The 26,764-nt window shown below is 42.7% G+C and overlaps 1 protein-coding gene across 2 annotated transcripts in view; it reads left to right on the forward strand.

Annotated features, from left to right (window-relative positions):
• Window positions 1–26,764, forward strand: part of NOP14 (NOP14 nucleolar protein) — a 166,661-nt gene that overhangs the window by 122,457 nt on the left and 17,440 nt on the right. For both annotated transcript variants that reach the window (XM_033950448.1, XM_033950440.1), the window contains 4 exons: window positions 1,247–1,382; window positions 12,422–12,523; window positions 16,654–16,807; window positions 21,811–21,970. In XM_033950448.1, the coding sequence (XP_033806339.1) occupies window positions 1,247–1,382; window positions 12,422–12,523; window positions 16,654–16,807; window positions 21,811–21,970 (552 nt within the window). The remainder of the gene's footprint in view (window positions 1–1,246; window positions 1,383–12,421; window positions 12,524–16,653; window positions 16,808–21,810; window positions 21,971–26,764) is intronic.

A 26,764-nucleotide genomic window follows, 5' to 3' on the forward strand; every position in this document is an offset into this window, starting at 1 on the left:
CGAGCAGCAACCTGATTTTGATACAGATGTATTGAGCCCTCCAGATGGATTGTTCTTTTAAATGTTATTGTCTTTGAATGTTTAATAGGTGCCTCAGAAATTAAAAAAATAAAATCCTTTTTATATGCTTTCAAGAGGGATTGAGTTTTGTATTGTGATTTGGTTGAACATTAATGTTAAATGATGTGAAATGAATATTTATGTATGACCCTTTGAAATAGTGGATCTTGTTGGGCCTTCAGTGAAACACTGCCACACTTTCACATTTAGTAGTGGTAGATGAGTCATGTATTCCTCCTTACTTGTTTTTTTAGGGTGGGTTTATGCTAAGCATATGTTGTTTACTCCCCCTAAAGTTTTGGGGCGCAGCTGTTTAAAAATAACAACTTATTTAGTGTGAGAAGTATAGTGAGTATGTAGCTTAAAATGAAATGAGAAAATATTTCAGCAGTTTGATTTGAACAGCAGAGAAGACAGACTTGATATAGTTTCAGGTAGTCTGAAAAGGGATAAATGATGTATGCTTTACTGCTGTATTTCTCTTGAGTGAATTCTCATTAATCTCTAGCAAAAATATAAGCTCCAAAAACAAAATTTTATTTAGGACCATTGAACACGTTTTTACTCTTGGATAGCATTGGCTATTGTAACGTATAACTAAACTAAAATACCTTCTTTACTAATAGCCAGTACTTTGTGTAAGTTTTGTAATGTCATTTTAGGTGTAGTCATATTAGGTGTCCTGCTCAGCAGGAGACATCAGTTTGTGTCTAGATCCAAGTTCCTGCAATCGCTGCTTCTCCAGCTAATCAGCAGGTCCAAATGTAGACTTGGGCAATGTAGGAAATTGCTTCAGGTGTCAACTTCCGATAAGGACTGGAAAATTGCTGCTGTTACTGTGCCTTAGACTAGGCTTATGCTGCTCTCTCTTTAAGCGATTTGGTCCTGGAGCAGCAACAGCAGCAAATGCACTGTAAAAACCCAGCATCCCTGGACAAACTCTTCTGCAAATATAAGCCAAAAAGGTTAAGTTTCTAAGAAAACCTGTAACTTCAACAGGTTTATAGCATGAGGAGCATGAGGTTCTTTCTGTGTAACTTGAGTACTAATTGACCGTGCAAGAAATTTCTGGACTAGTAACAGATTGATTTTTCCAGCCACCAACTTTGCAAGGCAGCTGTCTGGAAAGATTCATTTTGATTTTTAAGCCAGAAACTGATGTGTACCATTTATGTCTCATTACCAGGCACTTGTACAATCTTTGCCAGATGTTTCCTGAAACTGGGGGTGGCTGTGTCAGGTCTGTCCTTAGAGACGCAGCACATGAGATGGAAGAAATGATAGAAGTCAAAGGCCGGGCAGTATTTCCACAGTTAGATGTAGTGAGTGACATTTTATTTATTTAAAATAAAAGTTGGATATTTGTGAGTCATTCATGGTTCTGTACTAAAGCATTCATCTGATATAAATTATCTGTTAAAGTAGATGGAGACAAAGGTTATGTTGGCTGCAGTTAATCCCACCTTGTGAGTCTTTGAGATTAGACACTGTAGCTTACAATGGCAGAGTGTTTTTTTTTTTGTAAAATATTTTTTATTAGATTCTCAACAACATAATATTACACAAGCAAACAAAAGCAGACCAATAAGAGACCATCCACGTTGTCCCTTTGCAGTGATCCATAGATACAAAACGGATAAGTATAAGAAACCCCCCCAACACTCCCCTCCCTACCTACAAGAAGCTCCATTATCAGGAATTCAAAAGAAGGCTACGGGCTCAAGGCAACATGGCATCCCACAATAGAGACCAAGTATCCTTGTATAATCTCCATTTTTAGGGGAGTCCTGAGCAATCAAATATTCCATTTTCAACATGTAAATCTCGACATGTAAGCCTCTGCTTGAAACCTCCCTCTCCCAACCTACTCGACTCCACAAATGTCAGTAATATCTGCCCTGGCCTCAGAAACCCCACGCTGATACGCACCAGAAATCACCCCTTCAAAAAAAAAAAAACCCTCGAAGAGTCAACAATGCTTCTTTAAAGCCTGTTCTCCCTGCCAATCTTCCCAACCATGCCTCTGACTCTCTCACCCCAGTCCCGACACTTTATTGCAACGCCAGATCCGCATGCAACAAGACTCAAATTTTGAAGGATCTACTCGAGGATTTTGACTTTGGATTCCTGTGCATCACGGAATTATGGATTACAAAAGATGACCTATTTACACAAAACGAACTCTGCTCCCATGGTTACCAAGGCCTCTTCTCACCCAGAACTAACCGAAAAGGAGGTGGCCTGGCACTCCTCTACAAATTATTCTTCGATGTCCAGCTCCTCAAAGGGTAGCCACACCTCACTAGAATATATGCTAGCCTCAGTCAATGATGAACTCCACCTTCACCCTCTGGGTATCTTGCTATTATATCGCCCACCAACCCCTTGGAACAAATCCTCCAAACTTGTCCTTGAGACCATAACAAACGCCTTCCTTAAATTTCATTGGGGGATATCAATCTCCACCTAGACGACATCACCAGCAAGGATGCGACTGAATTTAATAACTTCCTCACCTATCTAGGTTCCCCCCCCCCCCCCGCATCCTCTCCAACCCATGAAAAGGGGCACACACTAGACTTCATCAGTTTCCTTGATCTTACCGCTTACAAAACTTAAGCCGATGACACTCACTGGGAACACGTCCCTTGGTCTGATCACTTCTTAGGGGCTTTCTGTCTCCCCATTTTCATGTCGCATCTTGGGGCCCCACCCCGTACCTCAAATTCCATTACCTTCCGCAAAAAAATTATGAGCGAATTGTTCTTGACCAAATTTCTCAACCAATTCTCCGTTCCTAAGCCTGTAGATTCATAAATCAATTGGCACAACTGGGTCGCCCTCTCCAAGTCCACCTACCACTCCCTCGCCCCGCTATCCATTAAAACCATCTTCTACATCCGTAAGGCCCCTTGGTACCTTCCATATCACAGAGAACTGAAGCAGAAATGTTGAGCTCTGGAGCGCAAATGGAAAAAATCTAAATCCCCTACAGATAGACAGTCCTGGAGGGTCAATATTAAGTTCTACAATACAGTACTAAAAAAGCTAGAAAGAACTTCTACGGTGATAAAATCTCCAGATCCAACAACCATAGTAGTACCTTGTTCAACATCTGGCGCTCCTTAACTTCCAAAAACGACTCCACCATGCTCCCCTCCTCTCCTTCAGCTGATGTTCTAGCAAAATTCTTCAACGAAAAGGTCCCTACCTTAAGACGCTCCTTCCCACCTGCAGTCTCCTACAGCTCTCTGGTGCCCACCGACTCCAACCCTACCCTAACGGTCTCCAACCCTATCCCAGTCGACAGATCCTGGACTGCCTTTGAGCACGTATCCAAATCCCTGGTCTTCAAACTCTGCCTCAAATTGAATTCCTGCAACTGTACCTTGGACCCATTCCCCTCCTACCTATACGAGAAAATTCCCGCACAGGCCATCTCATCTCTTACCAAATTTATAAACTCTGCCCTACTATCGGGCCTATTTTCTCCAGAAATGGGACATATTGCCTTGACCCCACTACTAAAAAAAGCTGATCTGGACCCTTCCACACCATCCAGCTATCGCCCAATAGCAAATATCCCTCTCCTAACCAAGATGCTAGAGTCTATCATATCTACCCAAGTCTCATCCTATTTAGAGAGATTCTCTATTCTCCTACCTTACCAATATGGCTTTAGACCCAACTTCAGCACTGAATCCCTATTGGCCTCATTAATCTCAAAGGTTCAACAACTTCATTCTCGTAATAAGTTTGCTGTTCTTCTACAATTCGACCTTTCTGCAGCTTTTGACGTTGTCAATCATGATATTCTAGTTTTCCAACTCTCAGAGATAGGCATTAACTCCACAGTCCTAGACTGGTTCTCGAAATTCTTACATTCCCGCTCTTACACTGTTAACATGAATGGCACCTCATCCTCCCCCTGGAAACCGATATGTGGAGTCCCGCAGGGTTCACCTCTATCTCTTATTGTTTTCAACATCTATATGTCCTCCCTGAAACTCCTCCATCTATCCCCCCTAGAAACACTTTACACTTATGCTGATGACATCCTTGTCCTCCTCGAGACCAACTCGAACCTCACTAACCTCTCTGAGAACATATCCTCATGTATAATGAACCTCCAATCCTGGGCCCTCATCGTACAAATGAAACTGAACGAGTCCAAAACAAAACTACTTTAGATCAGCCCAAAATTAGACCAACTACCCACCTTCATCCCACTGTCCTCTGGCTCCACACTGCAGCTTGAGTTCTCAAGCAAAGTTCTGGGCATCATCATTGTCCTTCAATGACCACCTCAAGTCCTTGGTAAAAAAAATGTTTTTTCAGTCTTCACATGCTGAGGAAAGTGAGATCCTGCTTCCATCAAAAACACTTTGCCGTCCTTGTACAATCCATCATCCTTTCCAGACTGGACTATTGCAACTCTTTCTACTTAAGCCTAACGAAGAAAAGCCTTCAGCGGATTCAGAATACCGCAGCTAAGCTTATCTTCCCAAAAAGTAAATTTGACCATGTCTCACCGCTCCTGTCCAAGCTTCACTAGCTTCCAGTAATCTCCAGGATCCACTTTAAATGCACCTGCCTAACATTCAAGATCCTACATGGCATCCTTCCTCCCTTTATTCCACTATTTTGGAATTCCTCAAATCCTAATACCACCAGATCCACCCTCTTTAAAAGGCATATCCCATGCAGGAAAACTAGGGACATCCCTCCCTTCAGAATCACTGAGCTCTGGAATAACCTTACCTCCCCACTTCGGAATCTGAGCTCCCTCCAACTTTTCCGTATACATCGGAAAACTTGGCTATTCTCAAAAATATAATACTTCCTCCGTCTCTGGTATACTAAGCCCCTCTAAACATTCTTTATACTAAGTCCTATAACTTTCCATTGGAGTTCCTTTCCATCCCAGCTCCTGTAAACTGTGCCGAGCTCTACGATTGTGGAGTGGATGAGGTATACAAACCTAAGGTTTAGTTTAGTTTGGCAGATTTTTATGTATTTTTTTTATCTTCTAGCATATTTCTTTTTTTTTAAATTTATTAATTTATTAATTTTCAATAAACATATCACAAGATTACACTTGTTACAGCAACATGGAAAATATTGATTTTCTAGAGGAAAAAGAAAAATAGATAAACCAAGAAATTTTTATCTCCTAAATAGTCCACAATAAGAGGAGTTCACAATAAAAGGAATATCAATTGAAGAAAAAAAAAAAGCATAATGCATCCACACAATTCCAGTGATATATCTCTTACTTGACTTCAAACAATCTTCTTGAGATCAATAAAAGATTTCAACTGTTCAGGAATAAACAAACCATAATTCAAGCCACCCAAATGTATCGGGCATTTATACGGATAGAGCAACTTAAATGAGGCTCTCAGATGCAAAACTTCCTGTTTAAGGTTTTAAAAAATCCTCTGATGTTCTTGTGTCACTTTAGTCACATCTGGGAAGACTCAAATTTTCTGACCAAAAAAGAGAGCTTTTGAATCAGGGAAATATATTTTCATGATATTATTCAGATCTTGTTCAAAAACAAAAACAGCAACTAAAGTAACTTGTTGAAGACTCAAATCGGGCACTCAGCACTTGTTGCTCTAGCCCCACATTACCCGCTGTCAATCAGATCGCACAACTCGTGTTCATCAACAAATGTGGAATTTATTTTGGCTGCAGCCATAAATGCACAATACAACAGTGTATCAACTTTAAGATAAGTTTATTTATGATTTTTATACCATAAAATATTTAAAACACTAAAAATCATGATAATGTTAAGTAAGTGACTGAGGAGGCTGACTACGGTATAACTTGAACTTTACATGAAATATGAAGTTCAAGTGTAGCCGCTGAGGTCATAGAAGAATTGTTTCTAAATGGTGCTTTATTGAATGGATGAGAGATTTATGGAAGAATTAGAACATAAGCAGTGCCTCCGCCGGGTCAGACCATAGGTCCATCCTGCCCGGCAGTCCGCTCCCGCGGCGGCCCAAACAGGTCACGACCTGTCTGAATAACCAGAAGGGGCTCCCTTGCCACCTTGGTTTCTCATTAAAGTCCTATCTTCCCATCGAAGTCCTAACCCTCCGGTCTTGCACATGCACGACCTGGTTGGGTTTCTATACTTATTACCTGGTTAGCTTTCTATACTTGTGTTACATCCCAGCTCCTCCCTCAGTATCCCACGATCCCTTTATCCCTCAGGAATCCGTCCAATCCCTGTTTGAATCCCTGTACCGTACTCTGCCTGATCACTTCCTCCGGTAGCGCATTCCAAGTGTCCACAACCCTTTGGGTGAAAAAAAACTTCCTTGCATTTGTTTTGAACCTATCTCCCTTCAGTTTCTCCGAATGCCCCCCTCGTACTTGTTGTCCCCTTCAGTCTGAAGAATCTGTCCCTATCCACCCTCTCTATGCCCCTCATGATCTTGAAGATCTCTATCATATCTCCCCTGAGCCTCCTTTTTTTCCAGAGAGAAGAGCCCCAGCCTATCCAACCTCTCGGCATATGGGCAGTGTTCCAGCCCTTTTACCAGTTTCGTTGCTCTCCTTTGGACTCTCTCAAGTACCGCCATGTCCTTCTTGAGGTGCGGCGACCAATACTGAACGCAGTATTCCAGATGTGGACGCACCATCGCTCGATACAATGGCATGATGACTTCCCGTGTCCTGGTTGTTATGCCCCTCTTTATGATGCCCAGCATCCTGTTGGCTTTTTTCGAGGCTGCTGCGCACTGTGCAGATGGCTTCAGTGATGCATCCACCAGCACACCCAAGTCTCTCTCAAGTCTGCTGTCTCCCAACAATGCCCCCCCCCAATTTGTAGTTGAACAACGGGTTCTTTTTCCCTATATGCATGACCTTGCATTTTTCCAAGTTAAAGCGCATTTGCCATTTGTTTGCCCAGTCTTCCAGCTTGTCCAGGTCCCTTTGCAGGTCCTCACACTCCTCCCTGGACCTAACTCTGCCGCACAGTTTGGTATCGTCTGCAAATTTTATAACCTCGCACTTTGCCTCCTTTTCCAGGTCATTGATAAATATGTTGAAGAGTAACGGCCCCAGCACCGATCCCTGTGGCACACCGCTTGTGACTCCCCGCCAGTCAAAATATTGGCCCTTCACTCCGACCCTCTGCAGTCTACCCGACAACCAGTGCTTGATCCATCTGTGCACATCCCCTCCCACCCCGTGGTTCCACAGCTTCCTAAGCAGCCTTTCATGTGGCACCTTGTCGAAAGCCTTTTGAAAATCGAGGTAAATGATGTCTGTGGGTTCCCCATTGTCCACCCGACTGCTTATTCCCTCAAAGAAGTACAGAAGGTTCGTTAGGCACGACCTTCCCTTACAGAATCCGTGCTGGCTTGTTCTCAGTAGGCCATTCCTCTCGATGTGCTCGCAAATGCCGTCCTTGATCATAGCTTCCACCATCTTCCCTATAATTGAAGTCAGGCTCACCGGCCTGTAGTTCCCGGGGTCACCCCTCGATCCCTTCTTGAAGATAGGTGTGACATTCGCCAATTTCCAGTCCTCTGGTACCTCACCAGTTTTCAAGGATAGGTTGCAAACATGCTGGATGTGCCCGCTATTTCTTGTCTTAGTTCCTTCAGAACCCTTGGGTGGATCCCGTCCGGGCCCGGTGATTTACCGCATTTTAACCTGTCTATCTGTTTGAGGTTAAAATGCGGTAATTGAAGCAAGCAGTATAAGAAGATAGTGCAGAGGAGCGTGTGATATTTTATTTTTGATTTATATTTATTTGTTTGCACTCAGAAGAATATTTATTAACTTTAAGGCCATATATATACTGTTGGAAACAAAAGCATACACCAACCATGGACCAAATCCTATGTAGATGTGACTATATCTGTTTAATGTTGAAACTTACAGCTATGAAAAATGGGCAAGTTTCTTCCTTTCATAAAATCTGGGACAGATATGTACAATGGAGAAAGATTTTTATTTCATCATACTGATTATTATCCCAGGACAAGCAGGCAGCCTATTTTCACAAGTGTGTGACATCATCCATGGAGCCCGGATGTGGACAGCCTCGTAAGCAGACTTGCTTATAGAAAACCCAGAAGTTTTGAGTCTGCCGCACTGCGCATGTGCGAGTGCCTTCCCGCCCAGCACAGGGCGCGTCTCCTCAGTTCTGATTTTTCCGCGGAGCTGAGAAGTCCGTCTTTGATGCTCTGCACAAGAGAAATCCTTTGCTTCCATCGTCGGACCAAAACCTAAGCCAGCTCCTTCTAAACCTTCTCGGCCTCTTTCATCCTATCAAAGGCATTATCCTTCGAGGGCAGCTCCTTACACTCTAGCACTAGCACCCCCCCAAGAAACAATAACAGCAGAAGCAACATAAACCTAAGCCTTCTGCTATGCCAAAGGCTTCTCAGCCTTTTGACTGTCTCAAACAGAGCATAACCTCCATCGTTCTGCCTCTGTTCTCCCCTCTTCCCATAGGAGGTCGTCTCCATCATTTTTACCATCGATGGGAGACCATTACATCCGACCTCTGGGTGCTGTCAATAATCAGGGAGGGATACTCTCTTCATTTCACTCAGATTCCACCAGTGCTTCCTGCAAGAGAGTATCCTTCCAATCCATCCCAGACTGCCCTTCTTCTTCAGGAAGCTCAAGCTCTGCTTCGTCTCCGTGCCATCAAGGAAGTTCAATTGGAACAGCAGAGCAGGGGTTTTTACTCCCATTACTTCCTAGTTCCAAAGAAGACTGGGAATCTGCGGCCTATATTGGATCTTAGGGCCCTCAACAAATTTTTGGTCAAAGAAAAGTTGTTGCATGTTGTTCCTTGGCATCCTTATATGATTGATTATGTTCTCTAGATTTCAAGGAGGCTTTACACTCACATTCCCATTCATCGGCCTTCCATCAGTACCCCAGATTTCGGGTGGGGAAATCTGCATTTTCAGTACAGAGTGCTACCCTTCGGCCTGCCATCATCTCCCAGAGTGTTCACCAAGTATCTAGTGGTGGTGGCAGCAGCTCTGCGGAATCATAGTCTCCAGGTATTCCCCTACCTGGACGACTGGCTCATCAAAGATTCAACATATCAGGGGGTTATTGTAGCGACCCAACTGACTACGTGGTTCCTACAAAGCTTGGGATTCAAAATCAAATTTCCCAGATCCCACCTTCATCCCTCTCAGAATCTGCAGTTCATCAGAGCTGTTCTGGACACCATCCAACTCGGAGCATTCCTTCCTCAGCAACATGTGGATGCTCTTCTTCAGCTTTGCCACAAAGTGTCTTCCCTTTCTTCACTCTCAGCGAGACACATGATGGTATTACTCAGTTCACTTGATTCCTTTTGCCAGACTTCACCTCAGAATTCCTCAGTGGACCCTGGCATCTCAGTGGGCACGGATTCCGACCCACTCTCTCAACACATTACAGTCACTCCTTCATTGAGACAGTCTCTCCATTGGTGGATGCTCTCTTCTAATCTCTCCAGAGGTTTATGTTTCACACACCCCTCATCAGAATGTCCTCATGACAGATTCTTTGACCTACACTTGGGGGGCTCATCTCAAAGGTCTCCATACTCAAGGCCACTGGTCTAACACGGATCGTCAGTGTCATTTCAATCTGTTGGAATTCAGAGCGATCTTCAATGCTATCAAAGCTTTTCAGCATCTTCTTCACGACCAGGTAGTCCTTATTCGGACAGACATTCAGGTCGCCATGTACTATGTCAGCAAACAGATAGCAACAGGATCTCTCCCTCTTTGTCAAGAAGCTTGAAGGGTGTAGGACTGGGCCATCCATCACAACACCTTCTTGAAAGCGGTGTACATTCAAGGAGAGAAAAACTGTCTGGAGGGCAAATTGAGTTGTCTTCTGCAACCTCATGAATGGACACTCAATTCCTCGCCTTTTCATCACATTTTTTCTCAATGGGGAACTCCTCAAATAGATCTCTTTGCGTCTCCCCACAACCACAAACTGCCTCAGTTGTGCTCCAGGATATACTCTCCTCATCGCCTCGAGGCAGATGCTTTTCTTCTGGAATGGATGAATCTGTTTCTGTATGTGTTCCCTCCATTCCCTCTCATTCTCAAGACTCTTGTCAAGCTCAAGAACGATCATGCCACCATGATTCTAATAGCTCCTTGGTGGCCCAGGCAACCCTGGTTCTCCCTTCTACTTCAGCTCAGCAGCAGGGAGCCATACCTTCTACCAGTTTTTCCATCTCTGCTTACACGGAGCCAAGGATTTCTTCTTCATCCCAACCTGCAGTTTCTACATCTGACAACTTGGTACTTCTCAACATAACTCCTCTTCAGTTTTCTCAACCTATTTGGGATGTTTTAGAGGCTTCCAGAAAGCCTGCCACTAGACAATGCTACCACCAAAAATGGACTAGATTTTCTACGTGGTGCACCTCTCACAACAAGGAGCCTCGAGATGCCTCCTTGTCTTCCGTCTTAGATTATCTTCTGCACTTATCTACCTATGGCCTCAAGTCTACATCAATTCAAGTCCATCTTAGTGCAATTGCTGCTTTCCATCAGCCTATTGAAGGGAACACCCCTCTCTGCTCATCCTGTGGTTTCCAGATTCATGAAAGGACTTTTCAATGTCAAGCCTCCTCTCAAACCGCCTCAAGTGGTTTGGAATCTCAATGTTGTCCTTGCTCAATTGATGAAGCCTCCATTTGAACCAATGTCTAAGGCTCATCTTAGTTCAGGGCTGCCCAAGTCTGGTCCTCGAGATCTACTGGCAGGTCAGGTTTTTAGGATATCCACAGTGAATAAGCATGAAAGAGAGATTTGCATACCAAGAAGATAGTGCAGGCAAATCTTTCTCATGCATAGTCATTATGGATATCCTGAAAACCTGGCCTGCCAGTAGATTTCGAGGACCAGACTTGGGCAGCCCTGACTTAGATCTTGCAATATAGACTAGCCCCTTCAATTAAAATTTAAGCTCTACAAAAATGTGTTGTCAGCCAAATAGTTTGACTTTGGCCTAGGTTTAAGGACAGTTGGGCCCAGAAATTAAGACAAACAGCATAGAGTATTAATGATCATCAGATAAACATGTTACACACCTGGAACCTAACAATCCTTTGCATAGGTCCTGATCAAATTATTAAAGAGCTGATCATAAAGTAGAGTATAAAGTATAGTTGTAAGGTGATTTCCATTAAAACAAAATACAAGTAAAGTACCGTATATACTCGAATATAAGTCGATCCGAATATAAGTCAAGACCCACATTTTTCCTCCCAAAAAGGAGGAAAAATGGTTAACTTAAATATAAGTCGGACATCTTAATATTCAAGTGTCCTGCCCTGCCAGGTTCTGCACTCAGCCCCCCTCCCTGCCAAGTTCTGCACCCTGCCCCTTTCCCTTCCTGCCCTGCACTCAGTCCCATTCCCTACCAGGCTGTGAACCAAGCTCCCCCCTCCCTGCCAGGCTCTGAACACTTTCCCACCTTCCTTTCCTGTACCCTCTTCCCCCTAAAAAGAGTCAACCTCATCAGTGATGTAACAATGGCTTGATTGTCCTGTACTACCCTCTAACCCAGCCAGCAGATGAACCCTTCCCCTTAACTTAAACCACCTAGTGGTAGGCCGGGATAGAAGGGATCCCTTCCATCTCCTGCCCCGGCCGACACTAATAGTTACCACCCTCCCTCATGTACCTGTTTCCTGGTGGACCAGCATGTATCCCACGCTGAAATCCTTTGTAAAGGTAGCAGCCAGCAGCGCATCTGGGCCAGCACACAGGAGCGAGCTTTTCGTGCTGCCAGCCGGCCCTGCGCCGCTCCTTGATAGGCTGCCGCAAGAACCGTGAATCCCGCAAGAACTTGCAGCAGCCTATCAAGGAGCGGTGCAGGGCCGGCCAGCAGCACGAAAAGCTCGCTCCTGCATGCCGGCCCAGGTGCGCTGCTGGCTACTACCTTTACAAAGGATTTCAGCGCGGGATACACACTGAACCACCAGGAAACAGGTACGCAAAGGAGGGAGGGTGGTAATTATTAGTGTCGGCCGGAGCAGGAGACGGAAGGGATCCCTGCTGTCCCGGCCTAAGGCAGGCCTGCAGGAAGTCCGGGAGGATTTTGGATGGTCACTGGGGGATGACCCGAATATAAACTGGGGACCCCCATTTTTGGGCCAGTTTTTTGGCCCCAAAATCCCGGTTTATATTTGAGTATATATGGGTAGAAGCTTGAGATTTTCTGGTTAAATTGAGTAAATGTGGTATATACTACTTAGTTTCAGTCTCTTGTATTGGTATGCTCATAAGCATTTTGTATGAAGACAAGTCTTATTTTGTCTTAACACCACATCTTTTCTAAATTTGTATTTTAGCTGGTTATTTTGAAAATTACTTCAATATTGTTTCCTACATCTGACTTTTGGCATCCAGTGGTAACTCCTGCACTGTCGTATATGAGCCAGTTACTCATTAAGGTAAGTAGGTGATAGGGTTGGGATATCTGTGTTCTCTCCACTTTCTATCCATAACATCCTTTGTTGATCCCACTTCCTGAGATTTAGGCCTGGGTAACCTGAAAGCTTTGGGGCTGAAGGGGAATATATATTTGACACCATAAATTAGCTCGTAGGTGCTGCCATTAAATGGCAATCTTCCCATCTTAGGTATGAGCATGTTGCTTTTATGGTATGAAACAAAAACCACCACCCACAAAAGTGAAACTGCCTCCAGAACTGGAATAAAAATTGTACTTTATTACACAGTCTGTGAACAAGACTTATGACCCAACACTGACATTGTTTCAGCTCTTGCCTGCCTAAGGGGTCTTTGCTCTCTTTTCAATAATGCAACCAAATATAGTTTAAAAAAAAAAATCCTCCTTTTTTTCTTTTTTTTTGTCTTTCTCACCAAAAATGGAACCCATGTGGATTAACTCTTAAAACTGCCCCTTCAAAACAAGCACCATATAGCAACTCAGGAGACACTAAAATGAAGCATCCTTTTTATGAAGATCGAAGTCAATGACTATATTTATATATAGACTCAAATAGCCATTTTGTATTATCCTGTATTTGCTGTACACCTTGGGTGATCTTCAAGGCCCTTCAAGGAATAGCCCAGAGTACTTGGAACAGGATCTCTCTACACACTTCAAGGGTCAGTAAGGTTTTGCCAAGGAGTATTCTAACCACACTGACTAGATGGGCCAATGGGCAGACTAGATGAGTAATTTGGCCTTTATCTGCCATCATGTTTCTATGTTTCCAGAGGACATCACACAATGTGATACCCACCAGCAAGCCTTCTCCAGAGTAGCTTCTCTTACTCTGGAATACATTCCCTGAAAGATTTCATTTAACCGAAGACTATCTCTAGTTTAGGAAGCAAGTGAAACTTTGGCTCTTTACTCAGACTTTTAATAGACGAAGTAACTAATTTGCTAGTTAAACACATACAAGAAGTGACACTGGTTATACATGCTGTAGCATTTGCGATAATATTCATGCACCTTTCTGACTTCATGTGCAACTTTGTTAAAAAGATTAGTCCCCTTATTTTCTAATGGTTGTTAATACATATATAGATGATAGTTATCTTTTCTTACACCCTGTACTTTCTTTGTGTAATGTATTGACATTGTAATATAGGATACAGTACCATACCTTGTATTTGTTGGTTTGTTTTTTTAATATTCTTTATTCATTTTTTAAATTGAATACATTGTGCAAATAGATGAACAATCAAGTAATATAACATACTGCATTCTATTCCAACAAATAATATACAGCTATATAACCCCTCCCCCCCGGCCCCTCCTGGATGTGTGTAATAATTTTTCATGACTCAAAGAGAAATAATGTTAATTCACATTCATATCTTACAATATTTTGTTAATGGGCCCCAAATTTCCTTGAATTTGCTATGGTGTCCCAGCTGTAAAGAATTAATATTTTCAAACTTATAAATCTGGCATAAGGATTCCCACCAAAAACTATATTTTAAGTTATCACAACTTTTCCAATTTTTCATTATAAGCTGCATGGCTATTCCTGTCATGATAAGGAGCAATTTATTCTCGTTTGAATTGATTGGTCTCTTGGGGAATAATATCGTTCCAAACAATATTATAATAATAATTTATTTCTTATATACCGCCAAAGCCATAGTAGTTTGAGGCGGTTTACAGTGAAGAAGGGCTGGACAATCAGTGAAGGTTACAATGGTACAGTCAGAGAAACTATGTGCCAGAGAAAAAGGTACAATCAGGGAAAATGGTACAATCGGCGAAAGATGGAGTAATCAGAGAAAAGGCACAATCAGAGCAATAAAGTACAGTAAAGAAGGTCAGGACAATCTGCATAAAGGATAAATCTAAAAAATGTAGGTATAACAAAGGGGGTACATACAGTGGATATGGGCGTTTAGGTTGTAAATCTGGTAAATAGATTAGATTTTAGTAGTTTCCTGAAGTTTAGGTAAGATGAGGCGCGTGATAATGGAACTTCCAGTATCGTAATAATTTGACCCCAAATGGATTTCCAGAATTTAAGTATCAAGGAACAATAGTACATCAAATGATCCAGTGTCCCTACATCAAGATGACAGCGTCAGCATCTATTAGATTTAGAATTGTCTAACTTTTGTAACCTAACAGGAGTCCAAAAAGGTTTATGTAACAAGAAAAAACATGTTTGTCTCATAGATGCTGACACTGTGCATCTCATCCGCCAATTCCAAATTTGTGGCCATTGAGATGCAGAAATCTGCTGCTTTGTCTCTAAGACTAGTTTTTGTTTTTTTGTTAAAAAAATCAGATAATAATTTATACCACTGGGCAGCCTGATGTCCTAGGAAATCCATCTGGAAGCATAGGACCGGCAAACTATACTGATCCTTTCAATTCTGCCATTCGGGGAACCCTTTCTGAATAGCCTGCTTCAACTGCAACCATTTAAATGCTTGGGACTTTGAAATACCGAAGGATTGTTGCAGTTGTGAAAACTCAAAGCATCTTCCCATGTGACATCACATCATCTAGCGTGTGTATACCTGCCTGCATCCAATGCTTCCAGATGCTGTCCGCCAATTTGAACCTTGGAGTTCAACCATAAGGACTGGCACGTGGTTTGATGTGCCAGAATAGGTGTTAGGTTATATATAAATTTAAATGTTTGCCATGTGGAAACTAAAATTCTATTGTCCTTATAAAGCCTAGGTATCTTGATACTTAAAATATGACTCAAACACAATGGAGACAGGAGTTGCCATTCCAAATAAAGCCAATCCGGAAGATGCTCCAAGACTTCAGGAAGGATCCAATACATACCCTACCTCATGATAAAAGCTTGGTGGTATCTATAGAAGTTTGAAAAATTTACCCCACCCGCCGCAATTGGTTTCTGTAAAGCTACTAAAGCAATTTTAGCCTTTTTACCCAGCCAAATAAATTTTGTAAGGATACTATTTAATTTTTTATAAAAGGACTGAAAATAGACTGGCAGCATGCTCATTTGGTAACACGCTACAGGGAGAATCATCATTTTTACAGTATGGATTCTCCCCCACCAAGAGAGATGTAAAGGGTTCCAATGCTCACACATTTTTGACTTTCAGTAATAAAGATTTTTCATTTACTGTCATACCTTGTATTTGAATTTTTATTATTTTGCTACTATAATTGTCAGTTGCCTATATGTGACCTTTTTTTTTTTTTTTTTTTTTTTTTTTTTTACTGTACACCACCTTGAGTGAATTTTTTCAAAAAGGTAGTTGTGAATGGGCTGAGCGGTCATTGCCCTTCAAGTCCTCGCTCCCAGGCTCTTCTGGGCTTACACTTCTGTTCTTCACATGTCCCTTGCCTCATCTGGAAGCCTTCCCTCTGACATTGCAACATCAGAGAGAAGACTTCTGGTTCAGGCGCAGGATGCCCATAGGAGCCACTGCCCGTGGCTTTGTGCACTAAATCAGTTAAGAAGAGGAAGCTGGCTTGAAGATTACGCCCCATCGATCGCACCGTGGACCGGCGGTTGAAGAACACTGTTTTGGGCCTGATCCACGTGCTGACCCTGTGGACCGGCAGGAAATTTCTGTGGACCGGCACTGGCCAATGGACAGTGGTTGAAGAACACTGCTCTAGATCACTGAGATGCCCTCTCTCTGGCCCTCCCCTAGTTGTCAAGCTTGAAGGCTTTCCAATCCCTCCAAACTCTATCAGGTAGACCCTTGCTCTGAGATACTTCCAGTCTCTGGTTTTCGTTCTCTCTCACTCGGAAATGCTGAACACAGATGGACTACATGTATGCTTTATAGATGAAAATGGCTGCTTGGGACAAGTAGTCATGTTAATAAATATGTAAACATTTTGTTTGATACTGTAAGACCTGTTACTGAGCTGTACTGTATATTTTTATCAAATTTGTCCATGATTTTTTTTTTTTTTTTTTTTTTTTTACCATCCAACAAAAAATGATTTAAGGCATAAATGAACCTGTTTTATCAGACTAACTTGTTAAGAAATGTTATTTATATACATTTTTGAGAGCTCTTTTACATTTCAGATCACTGTATATCTAATGGTAATATTTGTGAAACTTTTAATCTTCAGTGTCCGGTAATTTCATTAGAAGATGTTACAGCAGGATTGTTTGTGTGCTGCTTATTCTTGGAATATGTATCCCTGTCTCAGAGATTTGTACCAGAGCTTATCAATTTCCTTCTTGGAATACTTCACCTAGCTGTTCCCAGCACAGGAATAGTTGGTAAGCTTACTTGGGGGAGAGATGAATGTCTCCTATACTATTTGTTTATTTTACTGTCTAATATGCTGATACTATGGGAGTAATGAATACAGTTTTCAATTGCATACTATATGTATTTGTTCTTTTCTTTTTTTCCCCCAAGTATTTATTTTATACACAGAAAGCACAAGAAACAACTTAGCAGCAGCATATTATTTATTCCAAAAATCAAACCCTGCTTCAAATAATAATAACTTTATTCTTCTATACATAGAAACATAGAAGATGACGGCAGAAAAGGGCTACAGCCCATCAAGTCTGCCCACTCTGCTTACCCACCCCCTGTCTATACCGCCATAGTCGAAAGACTTCTAGGTGGTTCATATTCGAAGAAGGCTGGACAATCAGCGACTTACAGGAAGCAAGAAGTGAGGGTTGCATAAGAAATAGGTAGAGGATAGCAAATTACATTGAGGTAGAGAGAGGGGGAAAATATCATTAAGAGTGGAGAGGCTTCTGTTTAGGAGATGAATTTGTCAAACAGAACTCATCCCTTTTCATATCCTATTCTCATGTTATGCAGTGGTGAACAAATGTAACTGTTCAAATGGCAGAGTGTTATATACGATAGCTTCTAGGTTAGTGAGGACCTCCAGGCCTCATAAATATCACTAAATTTAATAAAATTTTATTTTTGAATGAATATTATACACTTGTTGTAAGATATGAAAACGAATAAAGATTTAAAAAAAAAATAATAAATTTAATAAAATTTGGGCTATGTTCGTGCCTCAGTGCTATCAGTTTTGACATTTGATAAACAGAGAATCCAATATAAAATGCTGTCAATTTTACATCATGTTTTATATCATACATCTCCTGCATATTTTTGAGATTTGTTGGAGTTGTATTGCCCAAGAAAGGAATTTAAGATCTGCACAGGATATGAGCTTGTCATTGATGAAAGAGAGAAATGTGATACATACCAGGGTCAGGACTTCTGTTTTCAATAGTAGGGGTGAAATTTTGGAACTCATTGACAGGTCAGTTACAATTATGTAAACCCAAGGATACTTTTAAGAAACTTTTGAAGACAGTTATTTGTCAATGTATTTATGTGAACAAAAATATACAGTAAATATTTCTGTGATACTTTTAAAAACTCATGAAGATTTAGTTATAGGACAATGCATTTATGTGAACTAAATGAGTAACGACTTGAGTAACTAAATGAGTACGAAAAACGACTTGACAAATTACAGCTATACTCGCTCGAGGAGCGCAGAGAGAGGGGGGACATGATCGAGACGTTCAAGTATCTTACGGGCCGCATCGAGGCGGAGGAAGATATCTTCTTTTTCAAGGGTCCCATGACAACAAGAGGGCATCCATTGAAAATCAGGGGCGGGAAACTACGAGGTGACACCAGGAAATTCTTTTTCACTGAAAGAGTGGTTGATCGCTGGAATAGTCTTCCACTACAGGTGATTGAGGCCAGCAGCGTGCCTGATTTTAAGGCCAAATGGGATCGGCACATGGGATCTCTTCACAGGGCAAAGGTAGGGGAGGGACATTAAGGTGGGCAGACTAGATGGGCCGTGGGCCCTTATCTGCCGTCTATTTCTATGTTTCTATAGTGAAGGATATAGTAGGGTCTATGAGTATATGTTGTATTGTTATTATTTATTTTGCTGTCATTGTCATTAATTTCACTTCCTGCTGAATCTCTGAGAGTATTGAACCCTCGCATACCCATTAGTGGAGTCACATCTTTACAAAGACATGAAACAGTTCAGAGAAAGGCAAAAAAAAATGATATGGGGCTTGTGTTAAAATACCTAAGAGAAGAGACCTGAAAACCATAATACGTATACTCTAGTGCAGTGGTCGGCAAACTGCAGCTCGCGAGCCACATGCAGCTCTTTAGCCACTTGAGTGTTGCTCGTCTAGAGCAGGGGTGCCCAACCTGCTTCCCTTCCCTTCTCACTGTCCTCCCCAAAGCCACCGCCATTGGGAACAGGCTGCCACTGCTGCTGGGAAATAGGCTGCCACCGCCGCCATCAGGGAATAGGCTGGCGCCGAGTTCTGAGTTCTACCTGCTTCCCTTCCCCGCAGGACCGACCAACTCTCGCCACCCGACGTCAATTCTGACGTTGGAGAGGACGTTCTGGACCAGCCAATCGCTGCCTGGCTATCCTATTTAGAATTGACTTCGGGTGGTGAGAGTTGGTCGGCCCTGCTGGAAAGGGAAGCAGGGAGAGCTCAGAACTCGGCGGCGGCCTATTCCTCGATGGCGGCAGTGGCTGCATGTTCCCCAATGGCGGTGGCTTGGGGGAGGGCAGGGAGAAAGAAGGAAAGGGGGAGACGGACAGAAAGGGGCATGGAGAGAGAAAGAAGGAAAGAAAGGGCATGGAGAAAGAAAGAAAGAAATGGGGCACGGAGAGAGAGAGAGAGAAAGACAGACATACAGAAAGAAAGGGAGCATGGAGAGAGAAAGAAAGAAGGGGGCAGGGTGAAAGAAAAAGTTGGGGGAGGGAATGAGGTCTGGAGGAGAGGAAGCATACAGGAGGCTGAAAGAAGGGAAGAAATATTGGATGCATAGTCAGAAGAATAAAATGCAACCAGAGACTTATGAAATTACTAGACAACAAGGCCCGGGTTCTGTATAGGACGCCGGTTACAGAATCGGGCCTACACCCACCCAAAGTTAACCCAATTCTGTATCCGACGTCCATGTTGCAGATGTTGGTTACAGAATCGGGTTTAACTTGCCCAACCCCCCTCCCCGGACCCCCCCCAACGGCCCCCCCGAAGATCGCTGGCAGGAGGGTGCCCAACTCCTCCTGCTGGACTCCCAACGCCCCCCCTAAGATCACCGGCAGGAAGGTGCTCAACCCTTCCTGCCGACAGAACCCTATAGTGGGAGGGGCCTAAGGCGCCTGGACCAATCAGGCCCTAGGATTCTGTGGGTTGGGCAGGGGAGGGGCGGGCCCGCCTCCACCTCATTTGGATGGAGGCGGGCCTGCTGGCCGGATGTGCGAGGAGCCTTCCGATCCATCTTGAAAGTAAGACCAAGGGGGGTTCTGGGGTGGGAGGGGGACCGTTGGGGGGCCAGCAGGAGGGGTTGGGTACCCTCGTACCGCGATTGTCAGGAGGGCCGTGGGGTTGTTGGCAGGAGGGGTTGGGTACCCTCCTCCCGTGATTGTCAGGAGGGCCATTGGGGGGAGTTGGGCACCCTCAAGCCGCAATCGCTGGTGGGAGGGGAGACTTGTGGCTGTAGCCGCAGCCAATATACTAATCACGGCAGGGAGATCCTTGCTGCGATTAGGCACAGCGGCCATGTCTGCTTACCATGTAGGCCAGCATTTTGCTAGCCTACATAGTAAGCGTTTCCTGTTCTGCTAGGGAGATGCGTAGAGCCGCCTAGGTTTGCTTAAGGCTACCGCCTAGCCTTAGGCGGGTTTGTGGGCCTCTCTGCTTCCTGGGGGTAACTTCAATATAGGCGGAGTTATGATGATTTCGCTGAGTTCTTGTGGGAAATGACCCTCTAGTAGTGAAGAGTATATCCATTGTAGAAGCAGGGAGCGGAATAATGTACTTGAGGTTTTCAGTAGGTATGGGGGGCAATGGTTAAGGTTGCAGGCTGCATGGCTGTATTTATTATAAAGATTGTTGAACTCTGCCCATTATATGGGCGAGAAATGGAACCAGGTTCTATCTGCTGCGACTGGTTCTTTTTCTGTATGGGGAAATGATGTCTCTGTGTGTGGATGTTCCGTTGAATGACGCTCTGATGTTTGCGATCTTGTTTTTGAAGTATGTGGCTGAGGGTGGGGGGGAGTTGCTGTTGGCTATTTAAGGTGTAGTGTTTGTGAGGACTTTTAGTAGCTGGAATAGCTTTTTTGTGTCTTGGGGTCCATCTCCTATTTGTTTTGAGTAGTATGCCTTTCTTTTTTTTCTTTCAATTTTTGTTTGTATTTTCGGTTTGTTACTATCCATGCTGTTTTTGTGGACTCTTGGCTGCTTTTTCTCCATTTTCTTTCTAGTTGTCTGCATTGTCTTTTGAGTTGGAGTAGTTCATTCTCGAACCACTTGTCTGATTTTCTGTGGATTTTGGTTTTGGTTTTTTTCTGGGGCTAGTTCATCCAGGGTAGCAGTACTTAGAAGGGTCCATTTTGAGATGAAGTCTTTAGGTGTGTAGTGTTGGATTATAGTGTCTGTTTTTATCCAGAATATGGTGGGATCTGTATGTTTGCGAGAGTTGTAGGTTGTCTGTTGAGTAGTTGGACTGTTTTTGTTGCTGGTCCAATTGATTTCGAAGGAGTAAGTGTAGTGATCAGACCAAAGGGAACGGTTCCATTTTCTGTTTGAAGTTTGGATCTGATTAAATTTATATATTAGGATTTCTGATGCAGGTTAATAAGAAGTTTATTTGTCAGACATGGTATTTGAACATGAAGACTGATTGGTGTCAAATCCCAACTCTTCTAATTTAACTAGAAGTACAAAGGAACAGTAAAAAATAAAAATAAAGAAGGCATCCCTTACAAACATATATATTAACCTTTAATATGGCATTTTGTTTTCAGCAAACTACCAAACTGCTTGAGTCTGATGTAAACCTAGGAACAGAGAAAGAACCTGCATGTAATAAATGTAAACCACTTTGGTTGTACCAGAGAGAGGCAGTATATCAAATCCATTACCCTTTTGGAAGACACTGTAGACTGAATCTTCTTGTATAGTGAAACTCCATGCTGGAGACACTAGAGGGAGGCTAAGAAGTAATATTATCAAATAAAATAGACTGGAGACTATGGTCCAAGATCCACGCTTTAAGTTGAGAATCATCCCCCTTGGCCTTTTGGGTGATATTGAGAATCTGTATAATATATGGGAAGTTTAACACCCTACCACTCAACCATCTTGGGAATGTTACTTGACAGTTGTGGCTGGAGGAAGCCAATTAAATAACATGTACTTAAAAACTGAGTAAATATTAATTGTACACATTTGTATTTCAGGGTATACTTTGGTGCATCCATTCAGACCACATAGGAAGAATTCTGAGTTGCTACTGGTCAGTAATAAAGAAGATATAGAAACATGGCACAAGAAAAATCTATCACTATATGCAGTGAATGGATTGACTGAGACTAGTAAAACAGAATTAAATCATTACAGGTATGTGAGGGAAAAGACCATGTTGGTCCATTTTGGACGTATAAAAATTAAGGCCATCAAGCAAGCATCAAGTGATAACTTTCACAAGGTTAATACTATTTGTGACAGCTGCTTTCCCGTTCGATGTGTCCTCTTTTGTGAAGACCGACGAGAAGAGTGTGTTTAGTCTGTCTGCTACCTTTTCTTCCTCCTTCACCACTCCCTTCCTGTCTCCCTCATCCAGAGGTTCCACCTCCTCCCTTGCTGGCTGTTTTCCTTTCACATATTGGAAGAATGGCTTAAAATTCTGTGCCTCCCCGGCAAGTCTCTCTTCATACCCTTTTTTTGCTTTTCTGACCATGCGGTGACATTCTTTTTGATGCTTCCTGTGCTCTTTCCAATTTTCCTCGGTTTTAAACTTTTTCCACTTCCGGAATGATTTTTTCTTGTCTCCTATCACATTCTTAACTTCATTGGTGAGGGAATGTTTTTTTTCCAGAGAGAGAAGAAAACTGAGTGAGTTATTTATTTTGCTTCTTACTCCTGCAAACACTTAACTCATTCTTCTTCTCTTGTCCTTTTACACTACAACTCTTTAGGGAGGAGGGGAGGACACAAGTGCATTGTAACCTGCAATTTACTTTGGTTTTCTGTTGACATAATATATGCACTGATCTGAGAAAGGGAAATATAGCTCTGAAATACCACATGTATTACATTAGAATCATATAGGTATGCAGTTTGCTTGTCAGTATTTATATAGATATGAGGAGAAAATGATTTGTTAAAACTTATATAAAGCTTCATACTCAAAAACATGTTTAGCAGTGGGTGCTGATCACATTAGCTTTTAAAAAATATATATGTCACTTTTTTCAAATGTTGGCCTTATCTTTTGTCACACAATAAAATACAGTATATCTGTTTTAAATTGGGGCATAATTTGGGGCAATGTGGAGATGTATCCTAGGTCAAGCAGGCAGCATATTCTCACATATGGATGATGTCATATGGAGCCCGGTACGGTATGGACAGTCTGACAAATGAACTGTCACTTTAAGTTTGAAAAACTTAAAGTGCCTTCCCACCCACTGAGACGCAAGGATCACCAGTTTTTCATTTTCCACAGAGTGAAGAAGTTTGTTTTCTCCTGAACTCTGTTCAGTTTTTTACTTGCCTTCCTGCTTCGTGTCTTTTTTTTCTCTATATATTTTTTTTTTTTTTCTTTTTTCAACATTTCTTTTCTTTCAGCTTAGGGTTTAAAAAAAAAGCTAAAAAACTTTCCATCAAGGTACGCCCCATCTTAGCGGCAGGGGGTTCATGTTGTTACATTGGGTTATCAACTTTCTTCAGGTTGATAGCTTTTAGGTTCACATTGTTTTCTTTTTCTTCATTTGCACATTTCTTTTCTCTATAGCAGTTTTTACAGCGCGTTCATGGAAGGTGCAAAGTCTTCGAAGGCTTCGGCATTGAAGGACATACCGACATAGGGGAAGCCTGCTAAGAAGCCTTCCACTTCCCAACAAGCATCACAGGTCTCTACAGCATCGAGTCAGTCGATGCAGACCAAGCAACAATGCCACCACTCCCCAGCTTTGCAGGTTATCTTATCTCCAAGGTGTGCTTCCTCATCGAGGTTACCCACACCGAGGCAACCTACTGCACCATTGGTACTGGCTGTTCAGCCTTCGGTACCAGTGTCGTCATTTCAGGAAAGACTCGACGAGTTTTTTCCAGAGGGATCTGGGTAGCGTGTTCAAGCTGCTGCTGATGACACAGCCTACCCCCGCGATACCAGCCCAGCTTTAGCATAGCATTATGAGGCGTACCAATGCCAGCTGTTTGGTGGAGCATCGATCATCTCCTATGAGGCATCGTCATTCCTCTTCTTGACACCACTCACCATCCAGTCATCGTCAGTTGCATCGATGTTCTAGATCCTCTCATTGATGTTTATCTTCGAGGCATCTAACATCATCTTCAAGACATCGATATTACTCTTCAAGGTCTTCGCGTCAATACCATGCATTGAAGCACAAACGAGATAAACACCGATCCTCGTCTTCGAGGGATTGGTACCAACGGCATCTGAAGACTTCTCATGGACAGCGTTCTTGACGTTCTCCAACCCTTCTTTATGATTCAGATTTACGTTCTTTCTCAGACTGTTCACCTACTTTGTCTGATCCTGACTCGTGTAGTCTTTCTCCACAACAGTCTCCACAGCAAACACCTCCTTGGAGGAAATCTCCTTCAGAGAGACTTTCTTTTACCAAATACATCAGGCAGTTGGGCCTTTACCTGTTAACTGGAAGCCGATACTGCCCATAGTGTGGAGTACATGGAGGCCTTGGATTGTGATGAACCTCCTAAAGAACTCCTCAAGCTACTGCTTCATGGCATTCTCATAGAGGCTGGTTAAGAATTGGGAAGAACCTTTATCTATTGTGATGGCTCCAAAGAAGCTTGATTATTTATACAGAATTGTTTCTTCTCCTGGGTTTGACAGACCACATCTTCAGCATCAGTCATTAGTGGTGGAATCAACCCTTAAAAAAATCTTCTACTACCAAGATTTATGCTTCGACACCACATCCAGAACATGAGGTCTGGACTATGGACAAATTTGGTTGTAGGCTCTACCAAAATACCATGCTGGCTAACAGGATACTCAATTACAATTTTTATTTTTCCTGTTATTTGAAACAGTTGGTCAATCAGCTACCTAATTTTGACCAGCATATTCCTACTCAACACCTTGTGCACGATCAGCAGATTATATCTACTCTGAAACAGGCTGACCTTGCTATATACTGCCTAGTTTATGATGCATTTGAAATGTCTTCCAGTGTATCGGCAAAGGTCAGTTGCTATGATGCGCCTGGCTTGGCTAAGAGTCTCTAATATGGACATTAATCTTCAAGATCGATTAGCCAATATCCCATGTTTAGGAGATGAGCTGTTTGGAGATTCTATTGAAGCAGCTGCACAAAAGTTAACATTGCATGAAACCAGTTGGGATTCTTTGGTTAAACCAAAGGCTATAAACCTTCCACTTCAAGGCAGTTGACCAAGCCTTCTTATTCATATCAGAGGCGTTATACTACTAAACAACCTGTTTCTAGACAGCCTCCTCAGAAGAAGCAAAGGCAACAACTCTCTCAAAACTCTCAGTCAGCAGCCCCTCAGAAGCATGCTCAGTCTTTATGACGCGCTTCTCGAGAGCATAGCCACTGTTCCTCTCTCACAGCCTCTTCCTCAAACAATCAGAGATTGTCTGGAAATTTATTACCAACGTTGGACTGATAACAACCGATTCCTGGGTTCTCAAAGTAATCAAGGACGATTATTCTCTCCATGTCTCCAAATCATCCACTGAGAGAGTTCTCTTTCAACCATCAGCAAAAGTCCTTTCTTCGGGAAATAGAGGCCTTGCTTCATCTAAATATCATAGAGGTAGTCCCTCCATCTCAGAAAAATCAGGGATTTTACTCCAGGTATTTTCTTGTCCCAAAGAAGACGGGAGGTTTGCTCCCCATCCTCGACCTCCGATATCTCAACAAGTTTCTAGTAAAAGAAAAATTTTGAATGTTATCTCTAGGAACTCCATATCCTCTGCTAGATCACAATGATTGGCTTTGTTCTCTAGATCTCAGAAGAGGCTTATACCTACATACCAATTCATCCAGCTCATAAAAAATTTCTGCGGTTTCAAATTGCACACTAACACTTTCAATACAAGGTCCTACCCTTCGGCTTGGCCTCTCCAAGGGTCTTCACCAAGTGACTTGTCATAGTAGCAGCTCTAAGAAGTCAAGGGTTTCAAGTCTTTCCTTATCTCGACGATTGGCTGATAAAGATGTTTCTCCCCAAGGTGTGTGCTTGGCAACTTAGTCAACAGTTCTTTTTCTTCAACATTTGGGGTTCGAGGTCAACCTTCCCAAATCGCAACTTCGACTCTCTCAAACTCTTCAGTTTATAGGAGCCCTGCTCGACACCGTACAACTCAGGGCATTTCTACCACAGCAAAGACAAGACAACCTCTTACAACTTTGCAATCAAGTTTCTCATCTTCCAACCATCTCAGCCAGATACATGATGAGACTCTTGGGTCACAGGGCCTTTACAATCCATGTTACTCCCTTCATGAGGCTTCATCTCAGAACAGCTCAGTGGTCTCTGCCATCTCAATGGTCTCAGGCTCTCGATCCTTTTTCCCAGAAGATTACTGTCACACCATCACTGCATCAGTCTTTTTAGTGATGGATGAATTCTTCCAATCTTTCCAGAGGGCCCTTATTTCAAATACTGCCACATCAGAAAGTTCTGACCACAGACTCCTGGTCTGCTCAAGAACAGAAGCTCCATATCAATCTCTAGGAACTCAGAGCAGTTCACAATGCTCTGAAAATGTTTCAACAAAGTATATCCAATCACCTGATCCTTGTTTACACAGACAATCAACTCTTGATGTATTACATAAACAAACAAGGAGGCACGGGTTCTCTAACTCTCTGTCAAGAGACCGAGAAGATTTGGAACTGGGCGATTCCTCGGAACATCTTTTTGAAAGCGGTCTATGTTCAAAGAGAGCAAAGCACTCTTGCTGACAAATTCAGCAGATACCTTCAGCCACACGAGTGGACGCTTCACTCCAAGGTTTTGCATCAGGTTGTCTCCCTTTTGGGGAACTCATATAGACAGACCTGTTTGCATCCCCATTAATCACAAACCTGCCTGAGACGAAGCCTGCCATAGGGATTCAGGCAGCTTGTTCCAAGCATATGGTGCAGCAAGGCAGAAGGGATGGATTTA

The sequence above is a fragment of the Geotrypetes seraphini genome, chromosome 1 (genome assembly GCF_902459505.1).
Source record: "Geotrypetes seraphini chromosome 1, aGeoSer1.1, whole genome shotgun sequence".
In the NCBI taxonomy this organism is placed as follows: Eukaryota; Metazoa; Chordata; class Amphibia; order Gymnophiona; family Dermophiidae; genus Geotrypetes; species Geotrypetes seraphini.